The sequence below is a fragment of the Phoenix dactylifera genome, chromosome 15 (genome assembly GCF_051530095.1).
Source record: "Phoenix dactylifera cultivar Ajwa chromosome 15, Ajwa_hap1_PhDact_Kaust_v1.1, whole genome shotgun sequence".
NCBI classification, from domain to species: Eukaryota; Viridiplantae; Streptophyta; class Magnoliopsida; order Arecales; family Arecaceae; genus Phoenix; species Phoenix dactylifera.
Genome location: NC_143204.1, coordinates 14,897,910 through 14,912,892, shown reverse-complemented (window position 1 = coordinate 14,912,892; position 14,983 = coordinate 14,897,910). Strand labels below are relative to the sequence as shown.

General features: G+C 35.9%; 1 protein-coding gene across 1 annotated transcript; it reads left to right on the top strand.

Moving 5' to 3' along the window:
* The first annotated feature begins 1,051 nt into the window (after window positions 1-1,051).
* LOC103719788 (protein SYM1-like) lies at window positions 1,052-14,849 on the top strand. Its single transcript, XM_008809184.5, has 4 exons — window positions 1,052-1,464; window positions 7,119-7,347; window positions 14,250-14,374; window positions 14,469-14,849. Exons 1-4 carry the CDS (start codon window positions 1,120-1,122, stop codon window positions 14,547-14,549), a joined length of 780 nt encoding a protein of 259 aa, XP_008807406.2. The 5' UTR covers window positions 1,052-1,119; the 3' UTR covers window positions 14,550-14,849.
* The last annotated feature ends 134 nt before the right edge of the window (window positions 14,850-14,983 follow it).

Below are 14,983 nucleotides of genomic sequence, written 5' to 3'. Positions count from 1 at the left end.
ATACAAAAATCATTCTTTTTAGTTTTTTAGTGTCAATATAATTTTTCTTTAGAAGAAAAAGCTGCCTACCATGGATGACAAAAATGTTTATCATAATTAGATTTTTACATGCAAAGTTGTCCGTATCACTTTCTTTAATCAAACCATTTATAATTAGCATAAAAACTAATTATAAAATTATAAAAATATAAATGTAAATATAAATTATCTTTATCAAATATATAATCTAAATAATAATAATTTATAAAATCATTCCACTTTAGGCTCCACTAATTAGAATCCAGATAAAAGCTCTTATCCTTGAATTACCCCTACTTTATTCATGGAAAATGCCAAACATCTTACGAGTGCGACAATTCAATCAAATTATGAATAAATGAAAATGGATGGTTCCACAAGGTCTCCAAAATTTCATATCCGCGCTCTTTGTCCTCTCTTAAATTAGTTTCAAAAAAAAACTGCTATATAGCAAAAAGTAGCTACAAAAAATTATAATAATTTCAAAAGTAATAACAATGATGTTTGGATTTAAAAAAATCGAAACAAAAAATTATTTAGCTTATCTTATCTTGGAAATAACCCTACTGGGAATAATAATGATGTATCTTGGAATTGCCTATCCGGTTTCTAAGCTATCCCTAAACTCAGAAATAAACAATAAAACAAAAAGAACCACAGGGACGCGCCGCGCGAGGGGCCGGGGGTGAAAGTTCTTCCACACGTGGCGAGCGTCACACTTAGTAGGTGACGAGTCAATCAGCCAAACTGATGACGGGTCGAAATACCCCACGAAACCACCACCCCAGATTCCCGGAGACACCCGCGACCCAAACCCCGGGTCTTCTATGCACACCCACAATTGCCTGGATCCTTCTAATATATTCTTCCAGCTGTCAGAACAGCACACCGCGTAATAGGGGCGCGAATTAAAAACAGCGGAATAAACTTATCAACAAACGGAACGGGTCCCATTCCGCGTCCACAAGAGACGTCCGTTTTCCATGCGGCTTGCGTCAAACCGGACCCGATAAAAGGACGAGCGGGCGAGGGAAGGTCGAGAGAAAGAGAGAGGGCGAAGAAAACAGGGCAAAACGGGGGCAACCGAAGAGGGCAAAAAGCATGAGCGGCGGGTTTCTGAGGAGCGTCGGGCGGCGAGCCCACCAGCTTCTCCTCCTCCACTCCCGGCCTTCCCTCGCCGACGTTCTCTCCAAGCACTCGCCGTCGATAGCCTGCGTCCGATCCAACCTTCTCTCTTCTAAGTTTAAGGAGTCATCGTCCCAGATCTCCCCTGCTTCTCCTTCCCTCTTCTCCTCATCTTATTCCTCTCCCTCGGCCTCGGACGCTACTTCCTTCGCCCGGAATGGGTTCGTGAGCTGGTATTTGGGAATGATCGAAGCCCGCCCGGTTCTCACGAAGAGCCTCACCGCGGGGGCGATTTTTATGGCCGCGGATGTCTCTTCTCAGGTCGGTGTCCTTTGCTCTGTCTTCGTTTCCTCGTTTCTTGCGATAAAATCCCATCTTGCTGCTTGTTTTTTGGGCGGGTTCTGCTGGCTTTGATGTTTGGATGTGTATGGAAAGAAACAAGGGGGATGTGAGCTGAAATCTGAAGCTTCTAATTGTTGGTAGGGGTTGAGTCTAATGAATATAGAAGTTGGGATTTGTTGAAGCGTGGGGCTGGTAGAGGGCTTATGTGTATTTAAGTTTCTAGGGTTTGCGCACTTTATCACATAGTTGTAAGATATTGATTGGTTGCATCATTTTGTGGGTGCTTCAGATTTGTGTGTGGTTCCACTCATCTATTTGCTATAATTTTGTGTTTGTGCATTTGAGTTGTATAAGAAGAACGGCCATGTAACTGCACGTTCTTGAAGCAACGATTGTAAGGAAAATGTATCTCTTGAATCTAGACTCTAGAGAAAATCTCTGATGTTATGATATTAGAGGAGACTGATTAGAAGAAGACATCTGAGAAGAATGTGTGCTTTCCACACATTGTCATCAGTTATCACCTTCATCCAACTTTGATCTTCCACTGTCTGTTTTTCTTATTCTCTGTGTGTATTAATAACTAATTAAAGTTCCTTTCTAATTCACGTATTGAGATCAAAAGGAATAGGAGCACTCAAGTTCAGGACCCCTATCAAGTGCCAATTCTAAATTGCCAAACCACACAAAGACCATGCCTTAATATCATAAACAATAGGTGCATATTCCATGTGGTTCTTAATTCATCTTATTATAGAATAGAAGGTAAAAGAGCCTTGTAATATCACCTAGTTCCCGATGGTAATACCATGTGAAACATTATGAAACACACGGGGTTGATATATATTAAATTTGATATGGTGCTTGATCAATAGATTTTGTGTATGATCTATATATGAGACAATTAGTGAACATTATGAAAAACAAAGAAGGTAATATGTACACGAGCTTATATCACATGGATGCTACATATTTTTAGCACGAGCATATGAGCCTTGAAAAATCATCACAAATAATTTATATACTATGGAAGTCAGAGACAATTTATTAGTTATTAATAGGCAAGATCACCACTATATCTATTTTTTTTTTTGTCCAAAATGGACTACTATGAGTTATTGACTAGTATTATTTGCCCAAATAAAGATGGTTTAAAGTTTCACCAAAATCATAGCATTCCAGTTTTGACTAAACTTGTTTCAAAATTGATTCAAGGTATTTTGTAAGGTTTTGACCTTTTTCATGAGAAATTAACTAGTTTTGGTTGTCTTGTTAGAAACTACCTTTTAAATGTTCTTTAGCCTCATTTCTAGGTATTTTTTTCTTCGTTTTCGTAAGTTAAGAGAGATGCATATCACCTGTAGGTGATAGATTGAGACTTCAAGATGTAATTTTTATATAGTTTTGAGAATACTTATGCTTTTTCATAAGCAAGTCAATCTACATGCTATTTAATTTTTATGTCATTCTTGTCGGTAATTTTCCATATTTTTATAATAATAATGCTTGATAATTATACCTTTATGTTAATTAAGCGATTCATATATTTATAGTTACTTTTTGATTGCTTTACATGATAATTCTTTTATTACTTATTATTTTTACTTGTCTTGATTCTTTAGACTACAGACTCAATATTCAACCATCATTTGTTACTGACAAGTCTCCCCAAGGTTGTCCCATTCTTCTTGTTAGATTCTCCAGTCTATAATAACATCTAATATGTATTCTTATACTTGTTCTATCAGCTCTAGTATCTTTTTCTTTTCCTCCTTGGATTCATTTGTTTGAAATTTATACCAAAAAAACATATTATATCATGATATTGTATTATATTTTTCCTTTTTCTTTTTTTTAAAAGTTTTCTTATTTTTGTTTATCTCTTTTTGAAATAACTTCAGACAAATCCCTGCCAAAATTACTTAAATGTTCGGCATAGTCTCTTAGAGAAACTGATGTTGAGATTTCGTTTTTTAATGTTGCCTATAGGCTTTTCTATTTGCTTTCTGGATACGGATATGATGCGATGAGGTTTCAGATTTGAATTTGAAATATTTTTATGGGTTTGAATTGGTTTGCAAGGTTATGGGATTCATAGTTGGTCTTACATGCAGGGGCACTTGTGCAGATGTAGGTCTGCTGCTTAATGAATGCAATACACTTGGAGAGAATAAAATTAAAATTGAAAGAAATAACTAGTGTTTGTGTTTGATACCAAGAAAGGACCAGAAAACTCCTTAGAGAATATACATAGTAGCCTTCATTTGTGGTTATCTTCTCCTGTAGATTTATGGTAGTTCAACCATAGCTTTCGTTTGCTTGATTTGCTTAAAATCAGCTGCTGCAACAGTTTTAGAAATTTTCAGATATGCCCCCTAAAGTGTAGATATGATGGGACATTCGAGTAAATCCTATTTGCATTGTTATCTATATTGTGTTATAAAAAGGGCCTTTTAAATTTTGGAATATTTCTTGTATATTCGATCTGTCAACTTTTTTGACCAAAATGTCCTTGATTAATTTTAAAGTATTTGTACACTCTCCAAAAATATTCTTTGGATTATCTTTGTTTCCTAAAAGGATCAATATTCGAGTTCTTTCCAAACAAACCAGCCTTCTCTAATCCTTAATAAATAAGGAAGCAGGTGAGAAATAATGGATGTAATGTGGTCTCCTAATTTGTTAGAATATATTTATTCAGTGTTATTTATAAGATATTGCCTCATTGTTAAGGGCCTCTTAACAGAAAGTGGATAATTAGGGTTCATGGAATCTGGCATTGTGTGGGCTATGAACATAATGATGTTGATGGCTGTGGAAGATTAGAATTTTTTATTTTGGTTTTTAAGTATTTTTAATTTGTTATTTCTTTTTTGCTTCATATTATGCTTATTTTTTATTTTATTTATTTTTTTATATTTTTTTACTCCAATTTTTTTGTTTTGCATTTTATTTTTCAAATCTTATTTTCTGTTTTATAACTATATCTGTATTTTCTTTTTTGGTAAATCATATTTTTCTCTTCAACATGCATGGCATGTGCCTATTTGCTAGTAGAATTATAAAAAATCTTATATAACTATATATAGTGTTACAAGCTGAATATTCTTTCACAGAATGGTTTTAAACAATATGTAACCACTAACCTTATTCTGCCCTACTCTTAAAGCAATGCTGGTGAAGCTAATATGATTTCCTTGATGATCTAGTTCATCCCGCGTAACTTTAATGCAATTTTTATGACTCTAACATTGTTGTTTTGTTGATCTACTCCATTTGTTTGATGGTTTTGAAATTCCAGCTGATATGTGGTTGGTTGCCTCTCTTTGCAATATTTTGTATGTATCTCATCTTGACAAGGTAGCATAGATGCTTGAAAGCTCTTGGCAACAAATCCATTTAGTTAAGACCCATGCCTTGGAGCGGAGTAAAGATGTACATCATTTTGATGGTTCCTCATCATGATCTTAGTTAGGAGACTTATTTTGAAAGTAGTTAGGTGAATGAATCGTGTTATCAAGGTCAAGATATTTATGGTGGTGAACTGTAAGTATCTTATGGACTATTCTGAAGGTCAAGAAAAAGAGTTGTAAAGAAGCTTTCTTTGTAGACTGGTCAAGGAGTTCATGATATTTTAGACACACAGTGACCTTCTTGTTCTCCTATTACATTCTGAAGTACTGTTTATTTATCATTTAATACACATTCGAATGTTTTTTGCCATGTTATCTTGTTTGTTAGCTTGTGCATTTGTGCTTGTTTCTTTGTGTTTGTTATGGGTTGCAAAGAGGCCAAGGGGAAATCTATTTGTCTATATGCATGCAGAATTGTTTGTCATACCTGGATTGTGAGTGAATAACTGCTCAGTTGTGATATATGAGAGCATGCTGGAAAAGAAACTAACGTATAACATTTGGAAAAGGATGAACCACCCAAGGACTCAATTCATTTCCTTTTTTACTAGATGGGAAATTGTCTCTATAGAATGTTTTTATTTATATCTCGCTTTTGTTTTGATTTATGGGTGAGTTAGAAAGATGTGATAATGATGGAGGAGCACAGATCTGGCAGTAGAGGATTGTCGACGACAAGAAAATTGCTGGAGGAGGAGGGTGTGACAATGATGCTCACCATTGTTGTGCCTCTTTGTTTCTCTCCTCCCCTTCTTCCTTTGCTGGGAGGAGCCATCACTGAAGAAGGTAATGACAGGAGGGAGAGAGGAGGAGAGATTGATTGTGAGAGAGTGAGAGAGATTGATCATGATAGAGAGGGAGAGGAGCGAATTCCAGACCACAGGGGAAGGGGGAGTAGGAGGGAGGGGGGGTGCTTGGGGGTTTATTAGGTGTCAAACCATCCCAGTTCTTGACCAGTTTAGCATGATCTAAGCTGTCTGATTCGGGACAATTCGGCTAACCTTGATTCATACCATTGTTCTTACCATTTTTCAGATGAATGTGAGAGAATAGGGGTGGCAATGGGCTGGGTAGTGTTAGGTTGACCTGGAGTGAGATTTAGGTTGTTAGATATAAGTTGCAACCAACTCAACCCATTTAATGAAGAAGTCAAAATCCTTAACCAGAAACCAATCTGTTCATTAGATGAGAAATAAGGCACAACATCCTTAACTTGTTTTATTAGCTAATAGGATCATGTTTGGCAGTATGCAAGTGACTTGTTGACTTGATGTGTTTGACTAGTTTTTTTTTTTTTTCGAGAGGAGTGTTTGACCCGTTAACTTGATATGAATTCAATAAGATTGATCAACCAATGTTTCAAATCTCGCTCGATACTGGTAACCTATCAATTCAAATTGAACATTATTGCACATGTGCAGGGGTAGATATTGCAGGTGCAGGTTTATAATTCTTGCACATGATTTGCATCAGAGTCATGCTCATCATCCAATAAAGGATAGGAATATTCATGTCAGATTAACATGGCGGATTTTGAAATCTAGGAAATAGGCTATGGGGCAGATCAACAATTAGAAGCAAGTGGACTTTAGTGACTCCATTCCACATAAATCATTTCTTTCAAACCCCATTCCTCCACAAATTTAGGTATTCTATTATTAAAACGATTATAGCAGTTATCGCGACTGTTATTGTTTAATAAACCCCCATAGCTGTTGGTGTGTGTGAAGATTAATCTTTCCTTGTAAGAAGTAAATGTGCAAGGATTTATGAGCCATGAGTTATTCTCAATATTTGACGAGGCCCCCAAGAAAAGTTCAATGGATATGAGAATTATCATCATATATTTAATTGCAATCTTTTTTATATCATTTTGTTGTCTAGTTTGTGTTGATTAAAGTAAATAGGTGGCATTTCACCTTTTGGTGGAACCTTGTGTTTCTTTGAAATGAGGTGATATAAAGTTGTAATAATTCAATCAAACAAATTCTTTTTTTGCGTCAAATTGGAACTATGTTATCACATACAGGAGATACTGTATAATGATAAGCCTGCTATATGAATGCTTCATTGGTGAAAGGCCAAATAAGGAATATAACTTGCATGTATTTCGTGACTGTGTTTCTTTTTGATTCTTTTGGATGCCGCCCTCATGAAACTAACTAATGCTGCTTCATTTGAATTCACTGCTTTCTGATTCTTGTATATTTATCTTATCAGATGATCACACTCCCACCCTCTGATTCCCTTGATTTAGTAAGAACCTTGCGTATGGCTGGTTATGGAACACTAGTTTCAGGACCCTCATTGCATTTATGGTTCAATTTTGTGTCAAGGATACTGCCAAAACGAGATGTGCCAGCTACTTTTAAGAAGATATTTCTTGGGCAAACTACATATGGGCCTATAATGACTGCAGTTTTCTACTCAGTAAATGCAGGATTACAAGGTATTGATAATATTAGTTTCCCCGCCATGATATGAAAATTTACATATATGATATGAAATAACATATTATGTCATACAGATTGTGGTTTTTTCTTGTTCACTATTAGTTTTTGATAGCTAAAGCAAACTTTATGCTCTTGTAGTTATCTTCTTTGCTCAATTTTGTGTAGCTGAAACATAATGCATTAAATACAAACGATTAGGCATAATATCTGTTTTCATAAATTGCATTGAAGCTTAAATTCTATAATGATATTTTTCTTTTTCTTTTTTTTGTTTCAGTGGTAGCTTCTATAATCAAAAGACCTAAATATTCATGCTGATGTCATCTGAAATACATGATTGTATTTACCATTTTAACCATATTTTATCTGCTAATCCGTAGGTAGGTTTGCCCCTCTGCGCTAAATACCTGCATAAATATAGTGGAAACTGGGTGTCTCTCTTTTGAATTTAGTCTTGATATATAGTTGGTAGGCATTTCTGTTCATGCTAACCACTTCTGGCATCCTCCATCCTATTGAAATTAGCAGACACATCTAAGCGTAACCGGTTTGCGGGTGTGGAAATATGGCTCTTAGTTGCTCCATTTTAAGAAATTTTAGGTTTGATTAATAAATACATGAAATTTGATTACTCAAAGACTTTATTTTTTCCATGTCCATAACAATAGCCACCAACCCTTGTTCGAGGTGTTTGGGATCAGCTTTGTGAATGCTCATTTGCCAATCATTCCTTTTTAGATCTACCTTTGATATTTAAATTGTGGCCATCCTAGCCTTCGCAGATATCAAAGTTGGATCCATTTAGGGGTTTGATATGCTTTTATGATTGTTTTCCAACCCAACATCAACCTTTAACTCTTGTATGTGGGATTTGGATGGACATTGGCAGTGTTATGTGATTCTCTTACAAGAAGGAAGGAAAACGAGGGATCACTACATTGTTGAATTAAGGTAGCTAAGGTTAATGCTTTTTTATTACCTTTCATGATTTTGGCATTTTTTTTTCAGTTCCGTGTTTGTGATCTTCATGTAAGTTCTTGACTGTAAACTGTTATTGTTATTTTTCAAATAATGCAAAAAAGAGTATAATAAAACTGTCTGGAATAAAGGGCATTTTAAAAGATTCCATTGCCAAAATGATGTAAACCAATAGAATGTGTGAGCATGTTCTGCAAATGGAAGGCATTCAAGCTGAGGAGCTTGAAGTAGGAAAGGATAACAGAAGAAGAAGTCAATATTTGAAGAATGGTTCATGTAAGAGCAAGTGGCTTGGTAAAGATGCAATTATGGTGAAGATCCAAAGTGCTTCATGGGATGGAATTCAGAACTGTGAACAACTGTGGAAAATTTGTTTTCCAGGAGTGCACTTAATATAAAATTGCATATGTTGAGTCAGGCATTGAAAGAGCATCCCAGTCTTTTATTGGCTTAATTAGAGTTCAGACGAAGAGAGGACTAATGGAGTTGTAGTTGCAATTCTGAAACAGAAACCAGTAAGTCTTGTATCATCTCTTCTTCTGTAGGAATGTGATCCTGAGTTCGAAACCAAGTTTGTACGCACTTTTATAATTAGAAACTTATTTATATTGTATCATGATCAGAGTTTGAATCAATTTAGAGTGATAGATATAATTTGAAATGCTATGATCTTTTCTTTCATTTTGGAGTGCTAGAGTTGATTCTCGGGTTGAAATCTTATTTTCAGTTTGAACCTTTTATAATAAAACAAAGTGCCTTTTTTTTTTTGGGGGGGGGGGGGGGGGGATGATGAATAGATGATTGATAAATGAAGCTTTGGTTCAACCACCCCATGTCCTTTTTCCCAAAAAAAGAGGATAATTTGTTTTTTGAGAAAATATTGGTGGTATTATTTGATTGTTTCCTTATCTTGGTGCTCTTAATTCCTTCGAGATCTTGTTGAAGATGCAAGATGTTGACAAGCTCTTCAAAGAAATTAAGGTCATCATTCATCTACTTATCTATTTCTTTATTCAACTTCTCTTCAGTTTCTCATCTTTCAATCTGAAAATCAAGTCATATCTGATTGGCATCCCAGAGTTTTGGACTGGGATAGTATTTTATTTTTTCTCAAGAGAACTTCTTGATAGGCTTTCTTCTGGGAATTTTAGAGATTGGTGTAGTATTATATATACTTTGACTAATATATAGTATTTCTGGTACTTGTTTGTATAAACTGGCTAGTATGACACTGGCTAGGGTCATTCCATCAATGGAAACTAATATAATTTAATAAAAGCAAAAAATTCTTTTAAAAAAAATAAGACAGGGAAAAATCAGAAGCAGTAAAAAAGTCACTAAAGAGGAGTAAATGCATAACATCATTTATGGCATTTGTTTACCATGGCAAGCAAGCAGCAGGTATATCAATTACAATCTGGGTATAATAGTGGCTATGATTATATAATCATTATATTTCATTGTGTTTATAAGTATAGGAATCATTCTTTTTTAGCTTAAGCAGTAAAGTAAAAGCATCTGCATTTTTGGAATTTAAGAAAGGTTTTTTTTATTTTATCTTACTCTATAATTTCTTCTTTCTCGGCCTTGGAATTCTAAAGTTTTTATAATGAAAAAAGAAACCACATGCTGCCTTGACGTCACTTTTACATCCAATGAATTTGCTATGAGAGTCGAGTTTAGCTAAATTACTTTAAGATCCTAAGTTGGTAATACCAGGTACTAAGTTGCAAATGATGCTGTATTTGTTATTTGTATTACGAGTATGAATGGTATCAAGTATCAACTAAGATTTGCTTTCTAGCTTGCATGGGGCGTGATATTAGTTATATTTCTTCTTAGGGATTTTTGGTCTGTTTTTTAACCGTAATTGATTAGTTATTCAGAGTAGTATCATAACAACATTCAAGTTATCTTAACATGAATGTCAAACTCGTCCTTGCAAAGTTGCATAGCTTGCATCAATGTCCTCTTTAACTACCATCCTTTTTTTTTGTAAAGAATTTGACCAATTTTTCATGAGTATTGTTGATAATCAGGAAGGAAGTGTTTGTTCATATGTCAAAGGGAACCATCATTGAAGGACTACATTGATGAGAAGTTTGCAAAAGATTTTATTGGAGTTAGAAAACAAGGGATGTAGTGCTTCTTATTCTTGTCGTCCAACAACATCCCAAAAGATTTTTTTGGCATTTAGAAGCCAAGTTAATCTTTAAGAAAGTAAAATCTTTATCAGATTTGGTTTATTTTTCTTTAACAAGGTTCGTCGAACCGGTACAAGAGGCCTTATCGGCCAGGCTTGGTACGGTCTAGGTAAGTACTGTATTGACTTGAGGCGTACTGGAATTTGAGGGAGAGGTGGAGAGGGAGGAGAGAGAAGGAAGGAGAGAGAGAGGAAGGGAGGGATAGTGTACCTCCATCGTCATCGTCTCGGCAACTCCCTAGTCTTTGTCATCATCATCGGTGGTGGCAATGGAGGTGATGAAACACTAAGCCTAGCAAGGGGTCATGACGCACGATAGGCGATGATGATTGGGAGAGGGGGAAGAGGCGGGGAAGATTGGGAGAGAGGGAACAAGGATTGGGTTGGAGCTGCGACTCGCGACAAAAATTATAAACCACCAAACTGCTCGATTTGGTCGGAGCAGCCTGAAATGGCTTGAAATTGGGCAGAACCAAATGGTTCAGCCTGATTCTCAGCTGAAACCAAATCAACCAGCGGCTGTCTTGATTCCTAGCCGATACAACTTGGTATGCCTCGAACTGCCTTCTTTTGGACTGTTTAGTTTTCAATTAAGGTTAGCTTTAAGGGGGTCCTAATGAGTGTATGGCTGAAACTAAATGATTAGATGAGGTGTTGACATGGCATAATTAAGAACAAAAGCCACATCAACTGAAAATATGTTAGTGGTAGTGCAATTACTGTAGTGATCAGTGTTCATGTGCTGTTCACACTACGGTTCATGCTACAGGAACCATGAATAAGTGGTGCATTATAAGGGATACTTTAGGGACTCGAAAAAAGGTCCTTAGGTTTTTTGGTTTCTTTAAATATGTGAGTCAGGTTATGTAAGGGACTTTTATGTAGAATATGAAGAAAAGAATGCATAATTGGTGTTTTTTTCTCGTGGTGTGATTCTGTAATGGAGGCATGGGACATTCAAAAACCCTAGTTATGATTCCAAAGTCTCAGATTGAGTCCGGTATTGTCCTTTCTCTCCTTTTACTACTTTCTACTACCTCCAGTTTTGCTTCTGTTCTTTGTTTTCTGTGGCTTGGTTGTTCTGTTGTTGCTGCTAATCTGCAGCAAAACCTTAGTCTGCAGACCTAATAACATAGCAAGCTATTCCCCTGCCATTATGCCACCACTAATCATCTGTGGAAGGCAAACAGCCACCTGTAAGGGTCCATTTTCAGGTCACATCAGGGCTGTTGTCACAGCAAATCTTGTTCTACTATTGCAGCGAGCCTAACAGCCTTCCACCACAACCCATGGTTGATCCTTGCAAACCTTAACCTTGCAGCCCCTAACACCACTTGCTTTCTTAGATCGGTAATACTGCAGAAACAAATCTATTGTTACCATCTTTGCTATTTCTCCTCGAATCTATACATGCAAGCCACCAACAGACCATTTTTTTTCTAGCCAAAAACACAGCTGATTTCTCTGCTGTATTTAAAACCCTAAACCTGCTACTAAACTGGAAGTTTCATCAACCTGTAGGTTTGATCCTTGCTTCCTCAGATCCTGGGGACCCCTACCATCTAGATTATCCTACATCAAGAATCAAGATTATGTCCTAGAGGAACTTGGCTGATGTTCTTCAGGATCATCAAGTCTCCATTTAAGGTGGCTATGGAGTTTTTGAAGACAGCAGTGTGATTGAAGAAAATATTATTAATGTCCAGTTCATTATAAGATCCTTCTTGATGAGGATATTGCTCCCATTATTGATGTCCACGAATGTTAATATGGCATTAAGGATGAAATATTTCTTGCAAATATGACTGCAACAATGGCTTCAGTATCCTTTGTTTGGATTTAAGGATTATAGAGAACCTCCCCTACATACAGCTAGGCAATGGCCACTCTAAGTCCCTACAATCAAGAAGGAAGGTATAAATATATGAAAACAAAAGAAAAAAATTGGTTGGTGGATTTTTTCAGGAGCTGCAACAGTGATATGGTAATAATTAAGGGAGATTTGATTTTCCTTGAGGGATTATGTGACAGACCCAAATCCAGAAATTTTTGCATTTTAGTATGGTCTAAGTTTATTCCTGTAAATTCCTAAATTCTTTCTGTTCAACTTTTACCCTACTTTTTGGTTTTTCTTTTTATAACATTCAAAATTGTAGACACGCTAAATTTACAACATAGTTGAAACTTGAAACCTTGATCATATGAGAGGGTATTGCTAGCAGAGGTATATCTCTTTATCCATATTTACTTGGGGATGATGATGGGACGTGGATATTGCTAAGGTGAGTGTTAGAGAAAGCTCTATTTGTAAGATCTACTCTATTATAAGCATGCTTCAATTCATGTCGTCGATTGTTTTATATTACAAGCACGAACATGCATGAACCAGAGTCACAAAATTCAACCACCTAGCAAGATTAGATGTAGATTTTGCAGATAAGCTGGTATCTGGGTTTACCTGCAAAGGAAAAAGGTATCTGAATTTGTTAAATCCATCCTTTGTTGATAAAAGATGATCTGAATGCTTTTTGAAACAAAGAGCCCTGAATCTTATGAAATTTGTAACTTTTCTGTAATCCATTCATTCTACAGCCAATTTTAATCTGATTTTATATGTCCTGTTAGAATAGCTAGCCCAAGTTTTCTACTCAATTCACATTCAAATGTTTTGATATTTCCTGCCACATGGCTACAAATTCTAACTACCACCATTGATTTCACTTTTATATTTGTATATCAGCTTCTAATACTGTCCCTGTATTTATGTTTCGGTTCATCAGGGAAAACACTTGTTAATTCCATATCTGCGCTTCTTTATACTTGCATTGTTGGAACTCTTCTACCATTCTAGGAATTCTCATGCTGCCATTTCTTCCTGCTTATTTTGGTCTGCTTGCATCTTGGATAGTATGCTTGTTCTCCTGGTCTAAATGCACTGTCTTGCAACAAAAAAAAAAAAGAAAAAAGAAAATGGATGCACTGCCTTGCATGAGAGACTAGATGAGTGCTTTGTCTTCTAGTAACTGGTTATAGCTGCCAATGTACAAGGGGTTGGTGTTATTGGACTTGTTCGAACTTTAGTTCACTAGAATATGATACGTGCCATGCACATGATAGGATATAGTTTTGGAGAGTTGTGGAGATGTGGAGCTTGACTGATGCACGCATCTGGAGTTCTGGTTTATATTGTAGACTGGACTCCATTCTCAATTTCTGGTGTTCGTCATACTAGCAACCTTCCTTGAATGCAGTGCATTATATTCTCTTTTCATGTTCAAAGAACTGGAAAAGCTGGTTGATGTGACATTTTATTATGTGATTAGATGCAATTTCTAACCTCTTTATGCTTTCTTTTTCAGAGCCCAAAGTTGTCCCTTAATCCACTATGTACAAATGGATTTTGATTGCCCCCTTTTTTATTCAAAAAATTGTGGTTCTTCCCCCAATTTCATATTGCTTTATAAAATCTTACAAAGTTTAGCAAGTAAATGTGGATCTATTTTGGCTTTTTCTCAGCTAATATTTCCTCCACCTTGGCATCTTTTTTATTTTTTATCTTCTATTTTTGTTCTTCGGTGGGTCACCGTAGAAACTAATCATCAAATATCAATCTATTAATGATCATTTATAAATAGTGTGTTATTTCACTCTGTTTATGTTAGCTAGAAATTCTGTGTTTTTATGTGTTTATATTTCTTGTATGATGTCATTCTTTAGGTGAAACTGTTGCTGAGATCATTGCCAGATTGAATAGAGACCTGATCCCTACTTGTAAAAGTGGGCTTGTATACTGGCCCATATGTGATTTCATCACTTTCAAATTCATCCCTGTTCGTCTACAGGTGACATCTGACACCTATGCTATTATCAAGTAAAATGCTAATTTATTGAAGTGCGTTGTGACTGCTCTAAACACAGATGCTGTTTATTTTTCAGCCACTGGTAAGCAATTCATTCTCATTTCTTTGGACCATCTACATCACATACATGGCAAGCTTGCAGAAGGCAAGTGTCTAAAGGATCTCAACTGACTCAGTGCTGTATGTGCTCTCATCATTTATACCTTGTTCATTTTTTCGCAAATTGCCTGAATGGCATTGCCCAGAAATATGGTATTGACACGAAGGGTGGATTAGATTCTTTACTTTGTGTGCAGCACATTCTGAAAAAATGGATGTATATTGTAGCCTAGAGCGTTTTAAACGTGCTTGATTATTCTTGCCATAATTCTGTTAGAAAGTGCTGAGCACTGTCAAAACCTTTATCTCTTAAACCAATGAAATAGTTAATTAAGTGGCTCGGAGCCATTTTTTTCAAGACCAGCTTTGTACTTGTTATTATAGTATGGTTTCTTGATGCTTCATGGTGTTCTATGGAATTCGACGCTTTGGTTGCAAATGTCTTCTTACTGAAATACACGGTAAAATATAACAAGGAACTCAGTATTTCAG